The 27697-nt window shown below is 44.4% G+C and overlaps 1 protein-coding gene and 1 long non-coding RNA gene across 4 annotated transcripts in view; one reads left to right on the plus strand and one right to left on the minus strand.

Annotated features, from left to right (window-relative positions):
* The window catches only part of LOC126998085 (uncharacterized), an 86232-nt gene extending 72707 nt beyond the window's left edge, over positions 1–13525 (plus strand). Inside the window, exon 3 of one of the 2 annotated variants that reach the window (XR_007752627.1) lies at positions 13391–13525. This is a non-coding gene — a long non-coding RNA (uncharacterized LOC126998085). Of the gene's footprint in view, positions 1–2800; positions 3049–13390 lie in introns of those variants that run through there. The other variant, XR_007752626.1, reaches the window with a different exon arrangement.
* The window catches only part of LOC126998083 (hemicentin-1-like), a 129459-nt gene continuing 109389 nt past the window's right edge, over positions 7628–27697 (minus strand). Inside the window, exons 12-19 of one of the 2 annotated variants that reach the window (XR_007752625.1) lie at positions 25813–25983; positions 22812–22939; positions 20777–20988; positions 20091–20215; positions 13398–13579; positions 10141–10291; positions 9223–9378; positions 7628–8369 (exon numbers count right to left, since the gene is read on the minus strand). Coding sequence is in view for 1 of the 2 variants with exons in the window: in XM_050859463.1 (XP_050715420.1) it covers positions 9287–9378; positions 10141–10291; positions 13398–13579; positions 20091–20215; positions 20777–20988; positions 22812–22939; positions 25813–25983 (1061 nt within the window). In the remaining variant the exon portion in view is untranslated. Of the gene's footprint in view, positions 9379–10140; positions 10292–13397; positions 13580–20090; positions 20216–20776; positions 20989–22811; positions 22940–25812; positions 25984–27697 lie in introns of both variants that reach the window. The other variant, XM_050859463.1, reaches the window with a different exon arrangement.

A 27697-nucleotide genomic window follows, 5' to 3' on the forward strand; every position in this document is an offset into this window, starting at 1 on the left:
GAATAACATGAATGAAAAATAACGAGACGAAGAAGAAGAAGTAGGAGGAGGAGGAGGAGGAGGAGGAAGAAGAATGCCAAGAAAAACAAGAATAAATAGAATAACAAGAATAACTTAATAAGAAGACTATGAAGAAGAAGAAGGAGTAGGAGGAGGAGGAGGAGGAGGAGGAGGAGGAGGAGGAGGAGGAGGAGGAGGAAGAGGAAGAATGCCAAGAAAAACAAGAATAAATAGAATAACAAGAATAAGTTTATAAGAAGACTATGAAGAAGAAGAAGGAGTAGGAGTAGGAGGAGGAGGAGGAGGAGAGGAAGAAAGCCAAGGAAAACGAAAACAACAACAACAACAACAACAACAACAACAACAACAACAACAACAACAACAACAACAACAACAACAACAACAACAACAACAACAACAACAACAACAACAACAACAACCCCAGCAGCATCAGGACGGATCTGGGCACAACCAAAAATATATATAAAGGAGAAGAAAATGCTTGAAATCAGATAAAAGAAGGACCCACAAAAAATAACACTCACCTCGCGTGCTTGCATACGTACAAACACCGACGTGCATTCCCAACCCCAAAGAGGCTTGGAGCGGATAAACCCAAAAGGACAAAAAAAGAAGAAAAGAAAAATACGGCGACGAAAAATACGAGAACGAGGAACAAGATGAAATATAAGAACGCGGAAAAGAATGAAACAGATAAGGAACGGACAAACCCAAAAGGAAGAAAAGGAAGGAAAAGGAAGGAAAGGGTTGAAGAAAAATACGAGAACGAGGAATAAGATGAAATATTAGAACACGGAAAAGAATGAAACAGAGATAAGGAACGGACAAGCGCAAAACGAGAAAGGAAGAAAAGGAAGGAAAAGGAAGGAAAGGGTTGAAGAAAAATACGAGAACGAGGAATAAGATGAAATATAAGAACGCGGAAAAGAATGAAACAGATAAGGAACGGACAAACCCAAAAGGAAGAAAAGGAAGGAAAAGGAAGGAAAGGATAGAAGAAAAATACGAGAAAGAGGAATAAGATGAAATATAAGAACGCGGAAAAGAATGAAACAGATAAGGAACGGACAAACCCAAAAGGAAGAAAAGGAAGGAAAAGGAAGGAAAGGATAGAAGAAAAATACGAGAACTAGGAATAAGGTGAAATATAAGAACGTGGAAGAAAGACAAACATGGAAAAGAATGAAATAGCGAATAGATAACGAGGAAGGAAGAGACACGAAAAATAGTGAAACAGAGAAACAAAAGAAAATACGAAAACGGAAAATACGAGAACGAGAAACAAGATGAACTGTAAGAACGTGGAATAAATATAGACATGGAAAAAAATGGAAGAGAGATAAAGAACGGACAAACCCAAAAGGAGAAAGGAAGAAAAGAAAGGAAAGGAAGAAAAATACGACGACGAGAAATACCAGAACGAGGAATAAGATAAAATTTAAGGACGTGGAAGGAAGATAAACATGGAGAAGAATAAAATAACAAATAAGGAACTAAGAAGAACGACCTGGAAAAGAACAAAACTGCGAGAACTAGAACGAGGAAAAACGATAGACATGGAGAAGAATAAAGCAGCGAATAAAGAACGAAAAAAAAGAATAAAACAGGGAACAGAGAACGAAGTAGAAAGACAAACATGAAAAAGAATGAAATAGTGAATAATCGGCGTTTGGGAACATTCATTACGGTACTGCGGATGAATATGGAAAAAGGGGGGAGAAGGGGGGGGAGGGGGGCATACTGTTGTGCTGGAACGCCGCCCCCCATCCCCTCAACCCCCCTCACCCCCTGTCTACCTCTACTTACCTACCTAAAAAAGGGGGTATGGAAAGGGTAAGGGGGGGTCTGTTTGTGTGAATTTGGACCATGGTGGGAGCTGGCCATGTGTGTGTGTGTGTGTGTGTGTGTGTGTGTGTGTGTGTGTGTGTGTGTGTGTATGTGCGTGTGTGTGTACCTTTGCATAAGTTAGGGCGCCGCCACCTGGCCCTCCCGTCTCACCTTGTATACCTGTTCTTGATTGTGTTGTGGGAATTGTGTGTGTTTAGCAGGAACACACCGGGATTCTGAGTTACTCCTGGTGTGGTTGGTATTGTTGGTGGTTTTGTTGTTGTTGTTGGTGTTGATGTTGGTGTTGCTGGTGGTGGTGGTGGTGGTGTTAGTGTTGGTGTTAGTGTTGGTGTTGCTGGTTGTATTGTTGTTGTTGTTGTTGTTCATCTTTTTTTGTTCTTGCTCTTCTTGTTCTAGTTCTTGTTCTACTTTTTTCTTTTTTTCTCTTCTCATTATTTCTATTATTATCATCATCATCATTTTTCATCATTTTTGTTATTGCTACTACTACTACTACTACTACTACTACTACTACTTCTGTTACCACTACCACAACCACCACCACCGCTATTACTACTACTACTACTACTACTACTACTACTACTGTACTACTTTATTACCAATACCACCACCACATCCACCCCTACTGCTACCACAACATATGCCGTCCTATATAACTTGTTCTTGTTATTCTTGTTGTCTCTCGTTGTTGTTGATTCCTCGTTAGTTTTACCCTCAATAGCTGCCTCATTGTTGCCCTTCTCGCCAGTGATGTCTTCCAACACAATCTGGACATATGCATAAACCCGAAAAAAATAGAAATGAAACAGAAAAAATCCTAAAACAAACAGACAAAATGGAGGGTTGAAGGTGAAATATGCAGGGGAAGCTGAGAGTTGTTTTATTGTTTTGTTTTGTTTTGTTTTTATTTTGTTTTTCTCTTTTGTTTCAGTTTTTTCTGGTGAGCGACAGCCGTCCCGTCCCATCCCGTCCCGTCCCATCCCGTCCCATCCCGTCCCGTTCCCGCGGCGCCGCTTCAGATATTGACTTTTCGTATATTAGACAAATTTATCAAGAACTTTTTGACACTCCCTCGGAATTATTTTATACACGAATTCCTGCAGACAAACACACATAAAGAAGAATACACACACACACACACACACACACACACACACACACACACACACACACACACACACACACACACACACACACACACACACACACACACACGCATACACGCATACACACACACACGCATACACGCATACACACACACACGCATACACGCATACACACACACACGCATACACGCATACACACACACACACACACACACACACACACACACACACACACACACGCATACACGCATACACACACACACGCATACACGCATACACACACACTTCACATATACATACATACGTACATGCATCATAAATTCACACACAGGACACACATAAACTATTACATTTATACACAAATTCACACCCACACACACACACACACACACACACACACACACACACACACACACACACACACACACACACACACACACGAGGTCACTGTGACACGAGCAAAAGCACACACACAAACACTGACCTATATAAACACATACGATAAAACTTGGTAACACTCAAACAAACAAACATGCAAAGAGATAAACAAGCCAACAAACAACAGCATCAAAAGCAAACAAACACAGCACAATCTCCATCTTTTAACAACAACAAAAAAGTCACCCACACAAACACACACACACACACAAACACACACACACAAACAAACACACACACAAACTCACAAACACAAAGAACCAAAAACCTCAAACAAAAACCACAATTACGTTTCCTTTTCACCCCTCCCCAGCCAACTCCACCCCCACACAAACACACAAACAAACAAACAATTATGCTTCCGGTAAGAACAAGTGGACACGGGAAAAATTACACACACACACACACACACACACACACACACACACACACACACACACACACATACACACACACACACGCACAAACTCGCTTTTCTTTGTTTCTCCCCACTGGCCGCAGAGTCGCAAACTATAGCGAGCCGAAAGCAGCGCCCAACTAGAGATATTTTGCCCCGGTTGTCGAGGTATAATCCTTTTAGAGCATATGGAAAAGTGTATTAAAAAGAGACTGTAGCTGCGGGCGGCGGAATAAGGTTTATGAAGCCCGGGGATAATAAAGAGTAGAGGGAGGGACAGGGACTTAAAGGAGAAAGGGCGGGAGAGGAAGCCAGGCCGCGTGTGTATGTATGTGTGTGTGAGGGGGGGAGGGGATCGTGTGTGTGTTTTGTATTGAAGGCTTATTTGTTTTCCAAGTTTCTATGTATGAATTGCTTTGTTTATCGCACTATACCTTACCATTTTTTTTTTCATTTTCATTTCACGCGATAAATTGTTTATTTGTGTGTGTGTGGCTGCATGTGTGTGTGTGTGTGTATATTGGTGTGCCTGTGTGTGTGCGTGTGCGTGTGCGTGTGTGCGTGTGCGTGTGCGTGTGTGCGTGTGTGTATGTGTACCTACATCCTCTCATGCATCATCTACGTTCACACAAACATTTCCAACCACAAGACTAAAAAAAATAAAAAATAACAACCAAAACGAAACAAACATAAACAAAAAAGATGGACACGAAAACACCGCAAACACCAAACTCGTTTTATTTACCAAAATACAAAAACAAAAACTGAACGAATACCATCTTTGAGTACACACGGAGTAATAGTAGATTGTCTGTCTCCAGGGATGCTTACGGGTAGATACGAGGGAAATGGGGAGTGGGAGGGAAGGGGGAGAGGAGATGGGGGGGAGGAAGGATTGGGGGTGACCGTCAATGGGAAGGGAAAGGAAGGAGGAGGGAAGGAGGTGCAAGGAGGAAGGCATGGGAAGGGGGGATGGGGAGGAGATAGAGGGGGAAAGGACTAGGATATGGCTGTGTTGAAGGGAGAGAAGGGAAGGAGGGGGGATGGAGATGGAAAGAGAGGGAGGGAGGAAGGACTAGGGATGACCGTCGATGGCAGGGAAAAAGAGGAGGAAAGGAAATGGAAGGAGGAAGGCATGGGAAGGGGGTGAGGAGGAGAGGGAGGGAGGAAGGACTAGGATATGGCTGTGTTGACGGGAGAGAAGGTAGGGATGGGATAGGAGATGGAAGGATTGGAAGAGAAGGAAAGGAGGGCTGAAGAAGATGAAGAGGAAAAATTGGTTGGAAAATATTTGAATTGGAGAGAAGGGAAGGAGGGGAAAAGAAGATGAAAAGAAGAAGGATTAGGGGTGACTGTGTTGATGGGAGAGAATGGAAGGAGGGAAAAAGAAGATAAAAAGAAGAAGGATTGATGGGTTGCTGTGTGGAGGGGAGAGAAGGGAAGGGAGTTGGAAAGGAGATCAAAGAAGGAAAACTTGGGAGGCTATTGTGTCGTTAGGAGAGAAGGAAAGGAGGGGAAAAGGAGATAGAGGAAGGAAGAGGGCTTGAAAGGTGAGTGTGTGGATGGGAGGAGTGGGAAGGGAAGGAAAAAGGAGATGAAAGAATAAGAATTGAGAGGAAAATGTGTGGACAGGAGAGAAGGGAAGAAGGGGGGAAGGAGATGGAGGGAGGAAGTATTGGGAGGTCACTGTTTCGATGGGAGAGAAGGGGAGGAGAAGGAGGAGGAGGAGATGAAAGGAGGAAACATGGGAGGAAACTGTGTCGAGAGAAGGGCAGAAAGGGAAAGGTGTGCTGAGGAAGGGAGAGAGGGTAAAACAGTTAAATATGAATGAAGGAAGAAGAAAAGGTGAACAGAATAGGGAAACAAGGACAGGTAAGGTAGAGAGAAATAGGTCAAATGGTGAAATATAAATCAAGGGAGAATGTAAGGTGAGAAGGGATGAAAAAAGGAATGAATGAAAGGGATACGAGGAGCGTGAAAGGAGGGTTGCGGAAGCTTTTGGAAGGTAAGAAAAGGGAAGAAGGGGAAGGGACAACAGCTCTAGGAAGGAGGGCAAAAGGTAAAAGGTATATGGAGGTAAAGCCTTAGAATTAGTAGGAGAGATTAGGTGGAAGATGAGAGGCTGGAAGGAGGCAGATGGTGTGAGGATTCAAAGAGGAGACTAAAAAGGAAGATGAATATAGAAAGAAATGAGGAAAATAAGAGAAAAGGGAGATGAAATTAAAGATGAAAAGGGTGAATATAGAGAAATAGAAAGGTTAGGAGAGGGAGGTTAAGTAAAGAAAGTTCAGAAGAGGTGGGTGAATAGGAGGATGGAAGGAGGAAATGGAAGAAAGGGAAGTTAAATTGAATATGAAAGGGTGATTAAAGAGAAATAGGAAGGTTAGGAGGAAGAGGTGGAGAAAAGGAAGACCAGAAGAGGTGAGTGAATGGAAAGAGGGAAAAGGGGAAAGTAAAATTAGATAGATGGGAAATGGAAAAAGGGGAAGTGAAATTAAAGATGAAAGGATGAAAATGCAGGAATAGGAAGTTCAGGAGAGGGAGATGGGAGAAAGGAGGATCAGGAGAGATGGGTGAATAGAAAGAGGAAGGAGGGAAGGTAGAAGAGGCAGATAAATAAAGGGAAATAAAAAAATAGGGAATGGAAGAATGGGGAGGTGAAATTAAAGATGAAAGGGTGAATATAGAGGAATAGAAAGGTTAGGAGAGGGAGGTAAAGTAAAGAAAGATCAGACGAGGTGGGAGAATAGAAAGACGGAAGAAGGAAATGGAACAAAGGGAAGTGAAATTAAAGATGAAATTAATGAAAATGCAGGTATGGGAAATTCAGGAGAAGGAAATGGGGGAGAAAGGAAGATCAGAAGAGATGGGTGAATAGAAAGAGGGAAAAAGGGAAAGTAAAATTAGATAGATGTGGAAATGGAAAAAGGGGAAGTGAAATTAAAGATGAAAGTGGGAAGGAAGGAGGAGGAATGGGAAGGCTAGGAGAGGAAGATGGGAGAAAGGAAGATCAGAAGAAGTGAGTGAGCAAAAAGAGGGAAGGATGGAAGGTAGAAGAGGAAGGTAAATAGAAGGAAGGAAGATAAAGTATTGAAAGGTAGGAAAAGGTAGATTAATGGAGGGAATGTATGTCTAGGAAGAGGTAGAGAAATTGATAGAAGGAAGGGAGTTGAAAGGAGGAAGATAAGGTATTTGTTCAGCTAGGGAGAGGGAGAGGAAGGGAGAAGAAAGTGTATTTGTGAAGGTTGGGAGAGAGAGGAGGGGAGGGAGAGAAGATACGTTATAGGGAGTTAGAGAGAGGAAGCCGAAAGGAGGAAAGATAAGGTATGTGTGAAGGTAAGGGGAGGAGGTAGAAAGATTAAGGTAAGATATATAGAAAGGGAGGGAGAGGGAGAAACGTAAGGAGAAGGAGGGAAGGTAAGGTATTTGGAAAAACAGAGAGAGAAAGGAGGAAGTATAGGAAAGATGAGGTATGTAAGAAGGAGAGAGTTAGAGGAGGAAGAAGGGAAGACGAGCTATTTGGGAGGGAAGGAAGAGGAGGGAAAGTAGAGGAAAGGAAGATAAAGCATGTAGGAACGAAAGAAGAGGGAAGGAGAAGGAGGAAGGTAAAGGAGAGAGAAGGGAAGGGATGAATGAAAACGGCAATGTGTGGGGGAAGATAAGGGAGATTAAGAAGGAGGCGGAGGATGGAAGGGAAAGGTAAAGAGGGTGAGGAAGGTAAAGGAGAAGGAGGAGGAAGGCAAGGTTTGAGGGAAGGTAAAGAGAGGGACGGGAAGGTAGGAAGGCCGAGGGCATGGTTTGAGGGAAGATAAGGAGAGGGAGGAGGAAGGAGGAAGGCAAGGTTTGAGGGAAGGTGAGGAGGAGGAGGAGGAAGGAGAAAAGCAAGGTTTGAGGGAAGGAGGAAGGCAAGGTTTGAGGGAAGGTAAGGAGAGAAAGGAGGAGGAGGAGGAAGGAGGAAGGTAAGGAGAGGGAGGAGAAGGAGGAGGAAGGAGGAAGGCAAGGTTTGAAGGAAGGTAAGGAGAGGGAGGAGAAGGTAGGAAGGCCGAGGGCAAGGCTTGAGGGAAGGTAAGGAGGAGGAGGAGGAAGAGGAGGAGGAGGAGGAGGAGGAGGAAGGCAAGGTTTATGATAAGGAACGGGAGAGGAGGGAGGGGAAGGTAGGAAGGCGGAGGGCAAGGTGTGTGGGAGGGAAGGAAGGTAACTGCCTCAATCTGGACATGACAAAGTGACTAGGTTGGCCTCGTGGGGACCTCTCAATCGGGGCACAGCCGGGGATAAGGACCAGAGGAACCGTCAGGGCCACCGTAGCTCCGGCCCTCTGTGGTCTGTGATGTCTTGGGGGGGCCACAGAGGAGGGGGAAGGAGGACTCACAAGGGGGGTCTCTCACGGTGGCTCAGTGGGTCGTTTTACAGGGCCATGGTGCAGGTGGGTGTAGGTGTACTTCCGGCCTGCCTGAGGGGGTGTGTAGGCAGCAGGGGAAGTGTAGGTCGGCCTGCACGGTCACCCTCCTGCTCCTGCCTTTCTCCGAGTCCGTCCTGCGTTGCACTAATGCTCGACACACCTGTAATACACCTGCTTGTAATGGCCCTTAGTGGAGCACCGTCCCGTGTTCATTATTTTAGTGAGTCCATTATTTTAGTGTATGGCCCTCATTCGCTCTATGTCCGTCAGCGTTTGGGCTTTGTTTCTGTCTGTCTGTCTGCCTGTCTGTCTTTGTCTTGCTTTGTCACTGAATTTCTCTCGATTTGTCTGTCAGTTTGCCTGTTTCTGTCTCATTCTGTCAGTCTTTGTCAATTTGTCTGTCAGTTTATCCGTCTTTGTCTGTCTGTCTGTCTCTGCCTCTCTGTTTTTGGCGCTGTCTTTCTGTCAGTTTGCCTGCGGTTTGTTTGTCTCTATGTGTGTTTGTCTCTTACTGTCTGTATCTGCTTGTCTGTATTTTTCTCTGTATCTGCCTGTGTCTATCTATCTGTCTGTCTATTTTTCTCCTTGTATCTGCCTGTGTCTATCTATGTCTGTCTATTTTTCTCCCTGTATCTGCCTGTGTCTATCTATCTGTCTGTCCATCTAGTTCTGTCTGTATCTGTCTCTATCTGTCTTTCTGTATTTTGTTCTGTCTGTATCCGCATGTGTCTATCTCTATATCAGTTTATCTCGCGCACACACTCACACACACACACACACAACACAATCACAAAGTAAGCAAAACACAGACCCGATACACACGGAAATTCAATAGCAAACTCGTGTAATCAGCTCCACGCATGCATAAACCCGACATTTGATCAAGTGGGGCTTAACGTTGTACCGGCTGAGGCGATAAAAATATCACTCTGAAACACGGCGTAATATATATACATTAGCAATCAACGAATCCCGCCTCTGTGATTTTCCAGAGCGTGTCATGCGTCGCTGACCTTGTTCCACCGCAAGTCTGAGGGTGGGGGAGGGGGGCGGGGGGCGCGGGGGAAGGTGTGGGGGTCACCGAGGGGGGCTGGGCTCACCCCCCCTGCCCGCCTGACAGGTGAGGAGCTCAGGTGTGTCACTCAGGTCCACTTGAAGCGTCTGGAACACTGATGAGATTGCTTGGGTTATCATTGGTGTTGTTGCGGGGGTTATTCTTAGTGATAGTGTTTGTATTTTTTTTTTATACTTCCTACTGTTTATGATTGTTCTTACTGATTCTTACTGAGTGTGATTATTCTTACTGATAATATTGCTGGTTTTATTATTAGTGTTGTTGTTGTGGTTATTCCTATCGATTGTGTTTATATTTCTAAGTGTGTTTATATTTCCTACTGATTGTGATTGTTCTTACCCTTTTTTACTGAGTGTGATCATTCTTACTGATAATATTGCTGTTTTTAGTATTAGTGTTGTTGTTGTGGTTATTCCTATCGATTGTGTTTATATTTCTAAGTGTGTTTATTTTTCCTACTGATTGTGATTATTGTTACTGGTTCTGATTATTTTTACTGCCAGTATTGCTAAGGTTGTGATTTGTGTTGTTATTAGGATTACTCTTACCTAGTTATTATTATATTTTTAGTTATGTTTATACTTTTAGAAGTCTCATTTATTCCAGCAAAACTAATATTAATAACGAACATTTTCATTGTTGCTGTGGTTATTGATGTTATTGTGGTCATTTTTACCGTATTATTTTTGTTCTGTTTTTAGTCTTATTCATACCCAGAACTATTATTTATATACGTCAGCAAAAGTAACATTAACAATATAAAAAAAAAAAACTAACTCAACATCAGCGAGAAATATAACATCACAAACTCCACCACCACCAACGCCACCACCATAACAACATTACGCTGCCTTACCTGGGTGTGGGTGAGGGTGTGGATGTGGGTGTGGGTGGGGATGGGTGAGGGGGTGCTGCGGGGGATGGGAGCACGGGGCGGGGGACTGCGGGCTGCTGGGCTCCTGGGCACCCGTCGCCAGCACCACCACACTCTCCTCGCTCAGCTCCACCTGCAAAACCATTAGTAACACCGCGTGGGATGCTTGCAACACAAAACACTACCATAACGCAACCCCGAGACACAATACCATAACACTAACAGAAATAATAATAATACTTGTGATGACAGTGATGAATTTCCCGGTTCAGAGTATAGTGAAATATTACATTGTCGTACCGTAGAGTTTTGAAATATGTTACATCATTTTCACGCAAAGTAACCTTTATTATTTTATTTTTACATTGAAGGACACAGACACGGATACTTGTTTGTTGTTTATTATCCTCCCGTTCGGAGAAGAGTGATTATATTTTCCCCTTTGTGTGTTTGTCTGTCAGTTAGTCTGTTACGGAAATTAATAAAAATCCTCAATAGTAATGACTGTGATGATTTTCCTGGTTCAGAGTATAGTGAAATATTACATTGTCGTACCGTAGAGTTTTGAAATGTTACATCATTTTCATGCAACGTAACCTCTATTATTTTATTTTTACATTGAAGGACACAGACACGGATACTTGTTTGTTGTTCATTATCCCCCGTCCTGAAAAGAGTGATTATATTTTCCCCTTTGTGTGTTCCTCTGTTAGTCAGTCTTACGGAAATGAATAAAAATCTAATTGGCATTTTTTTTACAACAAAGGAAGCAGGTCAAGGGCAAAAACATATGAGAGAAAATGCCCGCTAATCACTGTTCATATAAAAGCAAGTATTGATGAGTTACCAAATACATAAAAGAACTTCCTTAGGCAAACATCACCAGCTGCGTAATTTTCGGGAAACTCAGATAGAAGAACACTAATGATAGCCAATATATTACAATGGCCAAATCTGCTAAATCAACCGGACAAACAGACGGGGCGAACTTAAATATATAGTGTGACCAGTACGTGACAAGTAACATTTCGGGAACAAAAACTTAAAATTAATGACGTAAAGGTTTAAACTATTAGGCAAATGATCGTACCTTTAATGATAAGAGGAATAATAGTGCCTGCGGTTTCTCTCTGTATGTGTGTCTCTCTTTCTATCTGTATCTGTTTGTCTGTATTTTTCTCTCTGTATCTGCCTGTGTCTGTCTATCTGTCTGTCTATCTTGTTCTGTCTGTATCTTTCTCTTTCTGTCTAACTGTAACCCTTTGATATTCCCACTGAAGATACGTTATAGAGTTTCTTATGTCATCAGTAAAAGTTGTCTAGTGTCTTACAAAACCAAAAAATCGTGATAAATTGTAGTATTCTCTCTCTCGTGTAGCTTATATACCCCATCATCGACATACCCTTCCCTTCCTTTACCTCAGTCGCCTGATAATAAGCTACCTCTCTCTCTCTCTCTAACTCACTTTCTCTCTCTCTAACTCACTTTCTCCCTCCCTTCCCTTAACCAGATGCATCTCTACCTGTTTCTCTCATTCCCTGTTTGGCTTTCATATTCCTCCTTCTCCTGCGGTTCTGTCTGTTTGTCTGTCTTTGTGTCTGTCTGTCTTTGTCTGTCTGTCTGTCTGTCTGTATTTCTGTCCACCAGCTTTATATAATCCGAGTCCATCTGGTTCGCCTCTCTCCACTGTACCTCTGTTATATTATCTGTGCTGTTCAGTCCTCTCTCTCTCTCTCTCTCTCTCTCTCATGACGGGAGGGTAACTGATGCCTCGGTTCATGCTTCCCTCGTCCAGTATTTCCTGACGTTTTATCTCCACCCTCCTATTTTTTCCTCCGTCCTCCTCCTTTTCGTCCCTTCTTCCTCCTTGCCTTCCTTTTTTACGCTTCTCCAGTTTTGCATTCGCTTTTCAATTCTCTTCTCTTTTCCCTTTCGTGCGCGCTCTCCCCTAGTACCGAAATCGCCGGCAAATAACCTCTTGATCATCCTCTGTGTGTGAGTCCGCATGTCATTCCTCACTTATTTTCTTGTCTCTTTTTCCCCTCGTTTTTGTCTTGTCAGTGGGTCCTTCCTTGCTCTCTCTCTCTTTCTTTACGTCCATTGCCTCCAAACCTTCCCGGGCGTGAGTAATTTTTCTTCCCCGGCACTCTTTGTTTTTTCCTCCTTTTTCTCTCTTTCCTTTCCAAACCCTTCTTCGTTGTGTGTTTTTTTTCAGTCTTTTCCCCAACGCGTCTTCTTTCCTCATTCTCTCAGCACCATCTGGCTTCTACTTGTCTATATATATCCTTCGCCTTCCTTCCTACCGTCCCTACTCTCCCTCCTTACCCTTCTTGACCTCCTTTCGTCCCATACTGTCTTCCCATATATAGTCTTTTCACCCTCCCTTGCTCTCCCTCTCCTCCTCTTAATCTCCCTTCCTCCCTCCCTGTCTTGCTCTCTATTCTACCACCTTTTGCCTTTTCTTCAACTGCTCTTGCTATTTATCCCTTTCACCCCTCATTTTTCCCCTCCACTTCCTCACACTAATATTTTTATCTCTATCCTTCCTTCTCTTCTAAACCTTCTTCATCTCTCTTCCTATTTAAGTCTTCTTTTTCTTGTCGCTCTTTTGTTCTCTCTTGCTTTCCTCCCTCCCTTCCTATCTGCTTCTTTTTCTTTTCTTGTTGCCTTTTCATTTTTTCTCCCTTTTCTTTTTTCTCGACCTCTCTGCCTCCCTATTCTTCTCCCCTTTAATCCCTACTTTCCCATTCTCCTTTCCCCTCCTCCCCTCTTCCCCTTCCAACTTTACATCCCTTCCTATCACCCTCAACTTGTAACTTCCATAACTCTTTCCTTACTCTCCTCAGCTTTCTTGTCCCTCCTCCTCCCCCTCCTCATCCTCCTCCTCCCTCCCCACCAAAACTTACCATGTCTCGTCTTCTCATGTCTTCCTGATCTTCCACCGTCATCTCCCTGTCTCATCTCCCTTCGTCATCTCCCTTCCTCCAATCCGCCATCTCTGAACTCCATCACTCACTTCTTATCCTCCTCCTCCCTCCCCCCTTCCTCCTCCCTCCTCTTCCTTCTCCTCCCGAACAGAACTTAACGCAGCTCTCTCGTGTTCCCGTCCTTCTCATCTCCCAAGTTCATCCCCCTCCCTCCCTCCCTCCCTCCCTCCACATCTAAGTTCCATCAGTCTCTCCTTCACTCCACCTCCTCACTCCACCTCCTCCTCCTCCTCTCCCCCGGCAGGACTTACCGTGTCTCTGGAGTGCTCGTGTCTCGCCGCTGCTCCTCGCCACCGCACCACCACCACAGCCACCGCCACAATGCCGCCCACGCCCGCCGCCACCACAATAAGAGCCGAGAGCAGTGCCACCAAAAGCCGCCCTCGCCCGCCCTCGCCGCCGCTCTCGCCCACATCAAGTCGCGGCGGCATTCCTGTGTGGGTGAACCAGGTATGTACTTTAATATGTTCACGGGGGAGGGAGGAGGGGGAGGGGGGGAAGGGGGGAGGGGGGGTTGGTGGGGAAATACCTGTCCTCCTCCTCCTCCTCCTCCTCTTCCTCCTTCTCTTACTTCCTCCTTCCTCTCTCCGTGTGACCACTTTCTTCCTCTTCCGACATCCTCATCTTCTTCCTCCGCCTCTTCTTCCTCATCCCCTTCTTCGCTCTCATGATGGTAATGCTTTGCTTGCTGTGTGTGTGTGTGTGTGTGTGTGTGTGTGTGTGTGTGCGCGCCCGCGTGTGCGTGCTCTTTCTGGCTTTGGGTTCGCGTAGTTGTTTATGTATTTGCGTGTCTATATTGCTTCGTGTGTCTGTAAGAGGTTTTCTGTGGTTTGCGTGTTTCGTTAAGTGCCCGTTTGTCTGTGTGTCTGGGAATGTGTCTGGCTTCATGTCTGTGTGTCTGTGGGAGTCTTACTGTGTTTGTGTGTCAATGTGTCTGTGTATGTATCCGCGTTGTCTCCATGTCTGTGTGTCTGTGGGAGTCTTTCTGTGGCTGTATGTCCGCAGGAAGGTGTGTCTCAATGTTTGTATGTCTGTGTGTTTGTGGGAATCTACCTGTGTTTGTGTGTCCGTGTGTGTGTCTGTGTGTTTGTGGGAATCTATCTGCGTTTGTGTGTCCGTGTGTGTGTCTGTGTGTCTCAATGTTTGTGTCTCAATGTTTGTGTGTCTGTGTGTTTGTGGGAATCTATCTGTGTTTGTGTGTCCGTGTGTGTGTCTGTGTGTCTCGATGTTTGTGTGTCTGTGTGTTTGTGGGAATCTATCTGTGTTTGTGTGTCCGTGTGTGTGTCTGTGTGTCTCAATGTTTGTGTGTCTGTGTGTTTGTGGGAATCTATCTGTGTTTGTGTGTCCGTGTGTGTGTCTGTGTGTCTCGATGTTTGTGTGTCTGTGTGTTTGTGGGAATCTATCTGTGTTTGTGTGTCCGTGTGTGTGTCTGTGTGTCTCAATGTTTGTGTGTCTGTGTGTTTGTGGGAATCTATCTGTTTGTGTGTCCGTGTGTGTGTCTGTGTGTCTGTGTGTTTGTGGGAATCTATCTGTGTTTGTGTGTCCGTGTGTGTGTCTGTGTGTCTCAATGTTTGTGTGTCTGTGTGTTTGTGGGAATCTATCTGTGTTTGTGTGTCCGTGTGTGTGTCTGTGTGTCTCAATGTTTGTGTGTCTGTGTGTTTGTGGGAATCTATCTGTGTTTGTGTGTCCGTGTGTGTGTCTGTGTGTCTCGATGTTTGTGTGTCTGTGTGTTTGTGGGAATCTATCTGTGTTTGTGTGTCCGTGTGTCTGTCAGTGTGTCTCAATGTTTGTGTGTTTGTGGGAATCTATCTGTGTTTGTGTGTCCGTGTGTCTGTCTGTGTGTCTCAATGTTTGTGTGTCTGTGTGTTTGTGGGAATCTATCTGTGTTTGTGTGTCCGTGTGTGTGTCTGTGTGTCTCAATGTTTGTGTGTCTGTGTGTTTGTGGGAATCTATCTGTGTTTGTGTGTCCGTGTGTCTGTCTGTGTGCCCGTGGGAAGGTATCTGTCTCGATCTCTGTTTCTGCGGGAGACTGTCGAGGCGCAGAGCTCCAATTACGATCCTGAGAGCTCGGGATTCTGTATGTAGATTGCGGCGTGAGGATGACCGGCGCTCCGAAGGTCTGGCGGAGTGCCTCGATAGCTAATACGCACACACACACACACACACACACACACACACACACACACACACACACACACACACACGCACACGCACACACTGATCCATTTCCTCCATTTCCTCCATCAGTGATCTTCGTCTCCATCGCTGGGTGTGTACAGTGGAGTGCGTGAGAGTGAGAGGAAGCGTGATTGAAGTGGGTTAGAATGCGTCAAAGGAGAGTTAAGGTGCGTCACTATTGCGTTAAGAAGGGTGGGAGTTCAATAAAAATGGGTTTGAGTGCGGAAAAGAGCGTAAGAGAGTGTTGCGGTGTGTCACTATTGAATTAAGAAGCGCAAAGGCGAAAAAATGAGTTAGTGTGCTGTAAAGTGCGTAAAAGTGTGTTGAGGTGACTAAGAGCTCATTGGAGTTCGTCAAAAAAGCGTGAGGTTAAGTTTTGGGTCTCCAGAGTATCTTAAAGTGCCTCAGAGTGTGTTGAGTTATGGTGAAGCTCGGTAAAGGGCATTAGAGAGCGGTGAAGTGCGAGAAAAATAACTTGAAGGACATTAAAAGTGCCTTCGGGTACGGTGAGATTCGGAAAAAAGAGTCTGGAAGGACAAAAAAGTTCGTTAGGGTGCGAGTGAGTTCGTTATAGAATAAGATAAGTTGTGAGGGTGTGAGGAGGTTCGAGAAAAGGATCTTGTAAGACGGAGAGAGTGTGTTATAGGGCTGCAAAGAGCGCCAGGGTGCCATGAAGTGCGGAAAAGGATCTTGGAGGACGTGAAAAGTGCGTTGGAGTGCGAAAAAAGAGCTTTAAAACGCGATAGTGTGACAAAGTGCTTTTCCGGGTGCAAAGAAGTGCGAAAGAGGATCTTAATGAACGTAAAAAGTGCGCTGGAATGTGGCGAAGTGCATTAGAGGGCGCTGACATGAGGTAAAAGTGCGTGTGAGGAGTGTGTTACAAGGCTGCAGTGGATTTTGTTTCGCGCCTCTTCACTTCTCTCCTCTCCTCTTCCTCCTCCTCCTCCTAATCCTCCTCCTCCTCCTCCTCCCGCCGCCGCCGCCGCCCTCTCGTGTATCACTAGTGCGCGTGTGAATCGTAAAATATCTCTCATAACGTTATTACTTTCGAGAACTTAGTGGCGGAAGTGGCCAAAAAAAAAAGGCGGAATCTGCTTGCGTTCGTCTTTTTATACGTTTTTATTTGTTTTTTTGCGCTAACTTATTTTCTTTTTTTATTGTTACCTCGCCTTGCTTGCTTGCTCGCTTGCTCGCTCGCTTTAAGTATACAGCATGAAGTGTTTATGTGTACGTGTGTGTGTGTGTGTGTGTGTGTGTGTGTGTGTGTGTGTGTGTGTGTGTGTGTGTGTAAAGTCAGCCGAGAATTAACCTGCGAGCTCCAGCTTTAAAATTGAAAAAAAAGGGGGAATGTTTACACTTTAATAAAAATAAATAAAAGCAAAACTCTCGCGTAAAAATTAAAACAAGTGCTTGGAAATAAATTTAGGCCGGAAATTCGTTGTGTGCGATTCGTGTTAACAGCACTAAAAGGAAAAACAAAACAAGGAAAACAACAACAAAAAAAGAAAACACGATACGAATATTAAGTGAAACGTTGAATTAAGGTAAATCATTAATAACTTCCACTAACAAAGCTAAAAAAAAACGAAAAAAAAACGAGGTTAAAAAAGAGAGAAAGCACATTGCCAACATCAAAGGAATGGGAAATTAAGGTCGATCAAAAAACATCCTCATCAATAACCTCGACAAATAAAACATAACAAAAGAAAAAAAACGAGGAGAAAAGTAAAAAAAAAAAACACTTAGAAAATCAGATGAAACAAAATCCGGTGAATCACAAACCACCACCGTCAATAACTTCCACAAGCAAAAAAAAAAGTTAAAAAGCATGAAAAAAAGTAAAATAGAGGAAGAAAAACACAATTAGGAGATCAAGTGAAACAGAAAATCGAGGTAAATCACAAACCATCGTCAACAATAACTTCGAAAAGCAATAAAAAAAAGATGAGAAAAGTAAAAAAACAAAAAAACAAACATTGCCAGAATCAAGAAAACAGAAAATCAAGGTAATTCACAAACCTTCGTCATCATTAACTTCGAAAAACAATAAAAAAAGATGAGGAAACAAAAAGAAAAAAAAAGAAAAAACACATCGCCAAAATCAAGAAAACAGAAAATCAAGGTAAATCGCAAACCACCATCACCATTAACTTCGACAAACAATGAAGAAAAAAGATGAGAAAAAAAGTAAAAAAGAAAAACCACATTGCCGAAATCAAGAAAACAGAAAATCAAGGCAAACCAAAAGCAATCTCACCAATAACTTCAACAAACAAAGCGAAAGCGGAAAGAAACACGAGGAGAGAAAAGAAAAGAAACAAAAAGGAGAAAGAAAAAAAATAAAGAAAAAAATCTTCGAAAATCAGGTGAACAGAAAATCGAGGAAAACGGGAACCATCAATTTCAATATCTTAGACAAACAGCGTAACAGACAATGGGATGGGATTCTAAAACGGCCCCATCCCCCCTTCCCCTCTTCCCAATTCCCCCCTCCCTCTCTTCTCCCCCATCCCCCCCTTCCTCCTCTCTCCCCTGCCCCCGTATCTCCTCCCAAAATAAAGAGACTCGAGGAGGTAAAGTAAAAGGTACCACCGGGAACTAAAAACACCCGTGCGAGGAGAGGAAGGGTTGATGAAGATGGAGCGTGTGTGTGTCTATTGAATTTGTTGATGGATGCGTTCAATCAGGAGGCGTCTTCTATTACCACTTCTTTGTTGCTCTTGTTGTTGTTGTTGTTGTGGTGGTGGTGGTGGTGGTGGTGGTTCTGGTTCCTTGTTTAATTTTTTTTTCTCATTTTCGCGTTTCTTCTTCTTTTCCTTGTTTTGGTTTTCCTTGACTTTGTTCTTCTCGTTCGTGTTGTTTTTCCTGTTCTTTGTCTTCTTGTTTTTCTTCATGGTTTTCTTCTTGTTCTTTTTTTCCTTATTGTTCTCTGTCTTCTTGCTCTTGTTCTCGTTATTTTCTTCATTTTCTTGTTCTCATTGTTGTTCTTGTTCATCTTTTTCTTTCTTCACCTTTTCCCTCTTCCTTCATACCCTTACTCATATATTTTTCATCTTTCTTCCGACCCATCTCCTGCTCCTTCCTCGCTCCCTCCTCTCCTCCCCCTCCTCCCCCACCCCCTTCCTCTCTCCCCCCACCCCCCTGCGTGACGGGATGACCGCACCAAGGCGAGGAGAGACAGTCTTTTGTCATTGGAGTGAGACATTTTACGGAAGGAAGTCGTGGCCGCGCGCAAGCCTTCAGGGAGGAGAAGAGAAAAGGAAAGAAAAAAAAGGGACCTAAAAAAAAAGGCTCCCGTATTTCTTTTTGTGTGTGTGTAAATCGCCGGAGGGAAGGAGATACTGAGGGAGGGAAAAGGTGGAGGTAAAAAGGGGACTGAAAGGGGTCAAACACTAAGTCTCTCTCTCTCTCTCTCTCTCTCTCTCTCTCTCTCTCTCTCTCTCTCATACGGTAAAAGGGGAATATTAAAAAAACTAAAGTTCCCCTCGTGTAAGTGCTTCAATGTGTGTGTGTGTGTGTGTGTGTGTGTGTGCGTTATTTTTCTCCATTTGGTGTACATGTCCGGTCGTAAATGGAGCAGCGTAACAAAACCAGAGAGAGCGTGTACATACCATAGCGAAATGAGAGAGAGAGAGAGAGAGAGAGAGAGAGAGAGAGAGAGAGAGAGAGAGAGAGAGAGAGAGAGAGAGAGAGAGAGAGAGAGAGAGAGAGAGAGAGAGAGAGAGAGAGAGAGAGAGAGAGAGAGAGAGAGGCATGCATGAAATGAGACAGACAGACAGACAGACAGACAGACGACAAGATTTAAAGACGAAAAGTACAGACAGCGGGAAAACCATATACACACAAACAGACAGACTGACACAGAAAGTTAGACAAATAAATAGATAGATAGACAGATAAGCAGATAGATGAACAGACAGACAGACACACAAACAGACAGGCAGACGGAAAGTGATGAGACATATGTTGGTATACGGTTGATATAAAAAAAGTTTACCCTGTTCTTTATTGCTGGACTAGACACACACACACACACACACACACACACACACACACACACACACACGCACTCTCTCTCTCTCTCTCTCTCTCTCTCTCTCTCTCTCTCTCTCTCTCTCTCTCTCTCACACACACAGTTCATAATGGTGTTTTATGGTCAGAGGCGCAGCGTTGTCCTTTTAATGTATCGCCGCGGCAGGTGTGTTAAAGAGAGAGAGAGAGAGAGAGAGAGAGAGAGAGAGAGAGAGAGAGAGAGAGAGAGAGAGAGAGAGAGAGAGAGAGAGAGAGAGAGAGAGAGAGAGAGAGAGAGAGAGAGAGAGAGAGAGAGAGAGAGAGAGAGAGAGAGACCCCTCACATAACCAGGATACTCGAGGTGAAAACATTGGATGTCATATTATTCTAACACATTTCAGCGGCCAAGGACACACATTTGACAAGGAGGCATTCGAAGGAGTTTGGGGCATTTCCCGAGGTACTTTTCTGACCCTGGTGGTAGCGTGACCCTTCCTCTGTAACATGAAGGTAAGAAAACACTCATGAAAACCAGATTGACCTCCTTTTTGGCCTTGGGAATAGTTGAGGTGAGGAGTGAAAGCGTTTAGGAATATTAGTACCCTTCTTCTGCACCATGAGCCTAAAAACACACAATATTAGTACCCTTCTTCTGTACCATGAGCCTAAAAAAACACTCACTCTTTGGCCTTGGGAAATAGTTGAGGTGAGTGGTAGAAGCGTTTGAGAAATACCAACCATAATCTAATACTCACGAATCACCGTCTGCGGGTTGTCGTTGAGAGTGAAAGTGGAGAGGAGCACCGGTTCGCCTTTCCCCTCGTTGTTCTGCGCCCTCACGATGACCAGGTGTTCGAGCCCCGCCTCCAGGCCCCTCACGCTGCCAAGGTCGCGAGAGAGGGAGGTGAGGGGAGTGTTGGAGGTAATGGTGGTGATGAGCGGCAGAGTGATGGTGATTGCGGTGTGTGAGGGATGCTGGTGGATGATGAGGCGGTGGTGGTGGTGGTGAAGGGTGGTGATGAGATGGTGATAGCTGTGGTGGTGGTGGTTGTGGTGAAGGAATTGAATTGAATGAATGAATGCATGTTAGTTTAGTGTGTTCATTGATATTATAATACATACGTTCATTCATGCAGACAGACAGACAGACAAACAGACAGATAGACAGACAGAGAGACAGACAGATATTCATACACACATACATGAATTCATACATACATATATTCATACATGCATACATACATAACATACATTTATTACATACACACAAACACAAACACACATACATACATCATAACTGAATTACAAGATTACTGACCTAATTGCATACTTAACACACACACACACACACACACACACACACACACACACACACACATACACACTCAAACACACACACACACGGAATCCTCACAGGTGTAACGCACATAATTAAACTCACGTGAACACAGGTGAGCTATGAGTGAGATTAGCCACCAGCTGTTTATCACCGTAAGATCTTGCTGACTCGCTTAAACCTCCACCACCACCATCATCGCCGCCGCCTCCTCTGCCGCCACCACCCGCACCGCCGCCGCCGCTACTGCTGTCACTAACGATGGCTTTGCTTCGGTCTCCCACTGTATTGTTCGCCTCCCCTCCTTTGTTTGGACTCTGTGGTGAGGGGACAAAGGGGAGAGAGGGGAAGAAGGGGAGAAAGGGAGAAAGGGGAGTCAGTTGAGGGAGAGTCGTTCAGCTATTCCCCTCTTTTGCCCTCTGACACAAACACACACACACACACACACACACACACACACACACACACACACACACGCACACGCACACGCACACACACAGCGGGAATTCCAACCAAGGACTAAACCAGGAGTGTGCCAAGACCAATTGCTTCTTTAAATCCATGGAATTTCAAGTGAATGCAACAAGGCTCAGAGGACACACACACACACACACACACACACACACACACACACACACACACACACACACACACACACACACACACACACACACACACACACACACACACACACACACACACACACACACACACACACACACACACACACACACACACACACACACACACACACACACACACACACACACGCACACACAACACAGGGATCAGGACTTCACAAAGACGTGAATGGCGAACAGGACTGACGGAAAGAATAAGACAAAGACGAAATTGCAGGCGAGTGAAGACAGAACACAGACCGCTGCACACAAGGAGATTGGACGCGCTGGGAGAACGACACATAAAAGAAAGGGGGCAATTATGGGAGATGTGAGCAGATAGAGAGATAGATAGATAGATAGACACACAAAAGAAGTAGAGAACAATTAACGAAGATGAGTAGATAGATAGATAGACAGACAGATAAGAGAGATAACAATTGCCGAAGATATGAGTAGATAGATTGATAGACAGATGCAAATTATAGAAATAGAGTACAGCTAGCGATGTGAGTAGATAGGAAGACAGATAGATAGATAGACAGATAGAGGTAAAATAAATGGAGAACAATTACCGAAGATGTGAGTAAATACAGATAGATAGATAGATATATAGGCAGATGAAGACACTAAAATAAAATAGAGAACAGTTAAAAAGATGTGAGCACAGACATATAGAGAGCACGCGCGAGACACCAATGAACAGACAGCAACACAAACTGAGCACTCACAAAGTCGATAGAGAGTGAAAAGAGGATTACACGCCTGAAAAACGGAGCACAAAGAATTAAGACTCATCAATACGTGAGGAAATATACGACTGAGCGGAGTAAGCTGAATGCACTCCTGAATAATTAACTGAACACTCCCGGGGACGAAGTGACGAGAAAACAAAAAACATGCCAATGAAGAAAAAAAAAACTAGCATTGTAATATATATACGCGGATTGCACACTGCTACACAACGCCGAAAGAAGACCAAATGCGATTAGATACTTGAAAAACAGGTAGGTATTAATGACTTTCTCTGGCGACTGAGTTGATGCATGAAAACACGTTTACACTCCAACAAAAAGACATCTAGACCCTGCAACCACACACACACGAACACACAGACACACAAGCTCCGCACCTACACCTATTAACAAAGAAACACACACACATAGTTACCAATTCAAACAGTTAGTCATTTCAACACACACAGCATCCTTACACACACACACACACACACACACACACACACACACACACACACTAAAGTACCTCAAAAGCCGTACCACCAACAGACAAACACATAAATCTTACACGTGCAGAGATTAGGACAGACACACACACATACAGACACACAGAGAGTACGGCTTAATTCGCAGAAGATGAACCAGAAAACTCACAATGGAAGTCCACTTATATCCCTCACTAACACACACACAAACATACACACACACACACAACCCTCTCCCTCCTCCCCACCCCCACCCCCACCCACAAACACCCCCCTTTACTCTCCACCACACACTTACAGCCACAGCGAAGGCCAGGAGGGTGTAGGTGGTGTTCGGGGCGGGGCGGGGCTCAGGTAGGCACTGCACCGTGAACCCTCCTGCCGTGTGTTGAGTCACCTTGCAGCCCTCCACGGGACCCGGCTTACCTGGAGACGGAAGGACAGAATGGTATAAGTAGAGGGATTCTTACTTATGATAGTGTAGGAGGGGGGGAGATAAGGGATCGAGGGATGCTAGAGTGTAGTGCAGAGGAGGAAAGGGAAAAAATAGGGGCAGGGGAAGAAGATACGGGGAAGAAGGGTTCAGGTATTCTTAGTGTACGAGTGAAGGGGAGGTTTAAGGGGGGTATACAGGGTTCAGGAATGCTAAAGTTTGTATTGTAAGGGAAAAGAGTTAAAGGGTAGAGGAAGGGGGAAGAAGAAATGGGGGGCAGAAGGGTATAGGGATGCTTAGTGTGTATTGTAAGGAAGGAAGGGAGGAGGTTGAAGAAGGGTTAGGAATGCGTATGTTGAAGGGAGAGGGTATATGTGGGGTGCAGGGGGAGGGGAGGGAGTATGAGAGAGTGGGAAAAGAGAGTGTGTGTGTGTGTGTGTGTGTGTGTGTGTGTGTGTGTGTGTGTGTGCGTGCGTGATGTGAAAAGTTTGTATAGAGCAAGGTGTGTGTGTGTGTATGTTTGTGCGTGTGCGTCTGTGTGTGTGTGTGTGTGTGTGTGTGTGTGTGTGTGTGTGTGTGTGTGTGTGTGACGTGTGAGGTGTGTGGGGGAAAGCAAGTGAATACGGGGCGAGAAAAGACGTGGGGACGATATACGAAGAGAGAAAGAGGACGGGAGGAGTAACAAAGGAAAGCGTATAAGAAAGGATATACCTCCGTGCGTGTGTGTGTGCTTGAATTGGTCTGTGTTTGTGAGGGAACGGACACACGAGGGAAGGAACCGGCGAAGGGGAACACGTGCGGAGAAAGAATATATTTAGGAGAAAACTGTATGAAAGAGACGCCAGGTGGAGGAGCGGACAGGTAGAGAGGAGAGTATAATGCGTGAGGGAAGAGAAAAAGAACACTCGTGGGACCAGAAATGTGAGAAGAGAATAAAGTTGCGGAGGAGAAAGTCTTGTGCATGGAAACGGGTTGGAAGCGGCTGACAGATCACACAGGGAGAGGAAGATAGGGAAAGAGAGAGAATAAAAGAGAGACCATTGAAAAGGGATACAGAGGAGAGAGAGTAAAAGGAGGAAGAGGGGGAGAGGATAACTGGAGCGTATTGTACAGGTAAACGGTAGGCAGGGTCCAGGTGGGAGGGAAAGTGTAGCAAACAGGTATATTGACGGGGAGGTTAAAGGAGGTGTGTGTGAGAAAAGTGGAGCATTTGGGAGATGAGGGAGGCCGTACGAGGGGAGATAACTGACTTGGCATGCGGAGAGAAATTGGCGGAGGACACAGCGAGGTTATCCGGGTAAGAAAGGATGAAGGAAAGATGAAAAGGAGATAACGGGATGAGGAAAGAAGGGATGAAGGATGTCTAGGAAGGAGAAAGGGAAAGAGAAAAAGAGGAGAGAGGGAAAGATGAAAAAGAAGATTACACGAATAGTAACGAAGCAATGAAGGATATTTTACGAAAGCGAAAGGATAAAAGAGAAGAAAGGAAAGGAGAGAAAAGATAAAATAAGATAATACGAAACGGAAGGAAGCATTGACGGATATCTATGGGAAGGGAAGAGGAAAAGAGAAGGGAAGAGAAGAGAAACGATGAAAAAGATGACGACACAAATAGGAATTAAGTGACGAAGAATATTTAGAAAGAAAAAAGGACAAAAAAGAGATGATAAAGAGAGGAGGAAAGATGAAAAAAAATTACACACTTAGAAAATTAGAAAAAGGAAGAAAAAAGGTAGAAAGAAGGTAGAAAAGTAGAAAAAAAGATGGAAAATATCAAGGAAGGAAAATGAAAGAAAAAGATGGACGAAAAAATAAAAATAAATCACACAAATATAAAAAGTTAGGGAGAAAATGTAGAAAGAAGAAAGGCAAAAAAAAGAAGAAAAAAACATGAGAAAAGAAAGAAAAACTACACAAACAGGAATAGGAAAAGAAGAAATGGAGAATAAAGGAGATATATAAAGGAAGGATATATAAAAGAAGTTAGGGAGAATATGTAGAAAGAAGAAAGGCAAAAAAGAAAAAAAAACAGGAGAAAAGAAAAAAACCTACACACACAGGAATAGGAAAAGAAGTAATAGGATATGTAGAAGACCAAAAAGGAACAGAAGGAGAAAATCGACTGGAAACGCTGACATAGAAGAGAAGGAAAACCGAGGGAGGAAGAGAAATGAAAAGGCACGGAATAACAGGGGAGGAGATAAAAGGGAGAAAGAGAGAACACGGAGACTAGCAGGCCCGGCGGGAGGGGAGGGAGGAGATGGAAGAGGCGTCGGGGATACGGATAATTGAAGAAAAAAGATAAAGGTTGGGGAGGAAGGCAGAACGAGACCCGGACCAGTTTGACGCCACCGAAAACAAACCGAATAAAATGTGGACCAGAAAAAGGGGAAAAATGGGGAATAGCACACCACCAAAATTCGACTAAGGAAAACTAAAAAAAAGGGAGGAGAGGGATATATAAAGGACACAGGAAACTTGACAAAAAAAGGAAAAGTGGGCGGCAAAAGGTTTGAACCCACAGGGACCAGAAACCAAACTTTATAAATACTCCAACACAGGGAATACCACAGCGAGAGAGAGAGAGAGAGAGAGAGAGAGAGAGAGAGAGAGAGAGAGAGAGAGAGAGAGAGAGAGACAGAGACAGACACAGACAGAGACAGATAGTTACACAGGGACACATAAAGAGATACAGAGCTAAAACAAAGACACACAGACAGAGACACAGAGAGAAAGACACACACATTCACAAACACAGACAGAAAGAGACAGAAACTGACGGACACAGAGACAGAAACACAGAGACACACAGAGACAGACGCACACAAAAACACAGACAGACAGAGACACACACAGACAGACTTACTTTGCGTGAATACAGTAAAATTGCAAGGGTAGAGTTGGGTCCCCTCGCTGTTACTCGCCCAGCACTGCACAACCTCCTCCTCGCGCCGCTCCTCCCGAAGGCGTGGCAAGGTGTAGCGCCCCGTCAGGCCCTCCTCCCGCCCCACGCTGGCCAGCATTTCCGGGGTACTATCTGTAGGAGGAGGAGGAGGAGGAGGAGGAGGGCAAGGGCGTGGTGGTGGTGGTGGTGGCGGTAGCAGTGAAAAAAAAGATGATCACTGGATTGTTATTTAATTGATGGCTTTGTGTGTTTCGTGTTGTGGTGTGTATGTGTTGCATGTGTGTGTGGGGGGAAGGGAGAAGGATCATGTGTGCTTGTGTGCGTGTGTGTGGGGCGGGGCGGTCATGTGTGTGTGTGTGTGTCTGTGCGTGTGTAAGACCATAACGTAATAACAGAAGTGGTGGTGAGGTGACAGTGTTATTGGTGGGGGTAATTATGGCTTTGGTAACGAGTGAGGTGCTTGGTGTTGCGGTGAGGTGCGTTATGTTGGTGCGTGAGGTAAGAGAGAAAGAAAGAGGTGGTGAAATTTAAACGGCTATTCATTAAGGGGACAATAGTGTTAATAGAATAACAATTAATATTAAAGAGCGAACCATCACCTTTAGGAGGACGCGAGAATTGGATGATGAAACTTGTGCGTCAGGAACCTTTTGTAAGCACTTCCTCTTTCGTCACACACACACACTCTCTCTCTCTCTCTCTCTCTCTCTCTCTCTCTCTCATCCCCCCCCCTCCCTTCCCTGAGTATTAAACGTATTGTGCCTTCATAGAATACTTTCACCTCCAATTCACGACAATATTGCATTTGAGGGAGACAAATGTAAAAAGCTGCATCAAAAATCGAGTTAGGAAAAGGGAATTCTTACAGGTTACCGTATAGAGGCCTTGCGTTGGGCTGCAAAAGTGGAGGGGTGATTTTTGTAGTCTTCTCTCTATTTTTTTTTTTATGTCCCACTTTTATTCCTTTTCTCTCTCTCTCTCTCTCTTCTTCTTCTTCTTCTTTATTTTATGTTATGGACGGCACTGTTTTTCTTTTCTTTTTAGGGGGTGGGTGGGTTTGTGTGTGTGTGTGTGTGTGTGTGTGTGTGTGTGTTTGGTTGTTTTGTTGAAATGGTTTGGTGTTTTGTTTTCTTTATTTCTTTGATTTGAGGGTTTGGCACAGACCGTGATGCATTGAAAGCCGTTGATCTGTTTGTCTTTACCGTACTTCTCTTTCTCTGTCTGTTATCTCTTTTTCTGTGTCTGTTTTTCTCACTCTTTCTCTTCCCTCACCCCTTCCTCCTCCTCCTCCGTTCCCTCTTTCCCTCCCCTTTTACTTTTATGATCCCATCAACCTCGTGGTCCCTCACACACACACACACACACACACACACACACACACACACACACACACACACACACACACACACACACACACACACACACACACACACACACACACACACACACACACACACACACACACACACACACACACACACACACACACACACACACACACACACACACACACACACACACACACACACACACACACACACACACACACACACACACACACACACACACACACACACACACACACACACACACACACACACACACACACACACACAGCATTTTTATATATTTTTTTACCTTCATGCTTCTACCCGTGACCCGACCTGACCTGACCTGACCTCCCTCTTCACGGCTGCATTTAATTTGGTCGAAAAAGTCAATTTGCGATCATTTTAACAGGGCGATAACATGTCAGGGCAGTTCCATGACAACGAAATTGTTCTATCAATGCTCCCAAATGAAATACAGCTCTCTTGACCTCTCAGACTGACCCATACCCACACAC

Source organism: Eriocheir sinensis, chromosome 13, assembly GCF_024679095.1.
Source record: "Eriocheir sinensis breed Jianghai 21 chromosome 13, ASM2467909v1, whole genome shotgun sequence".
Lineage (NCBI taxonomy): Eukaryota > Metazoa > Arthropoda > Malacostraca > Decapoda > Varunidae > Eriocheir > Eriocheir sinensis.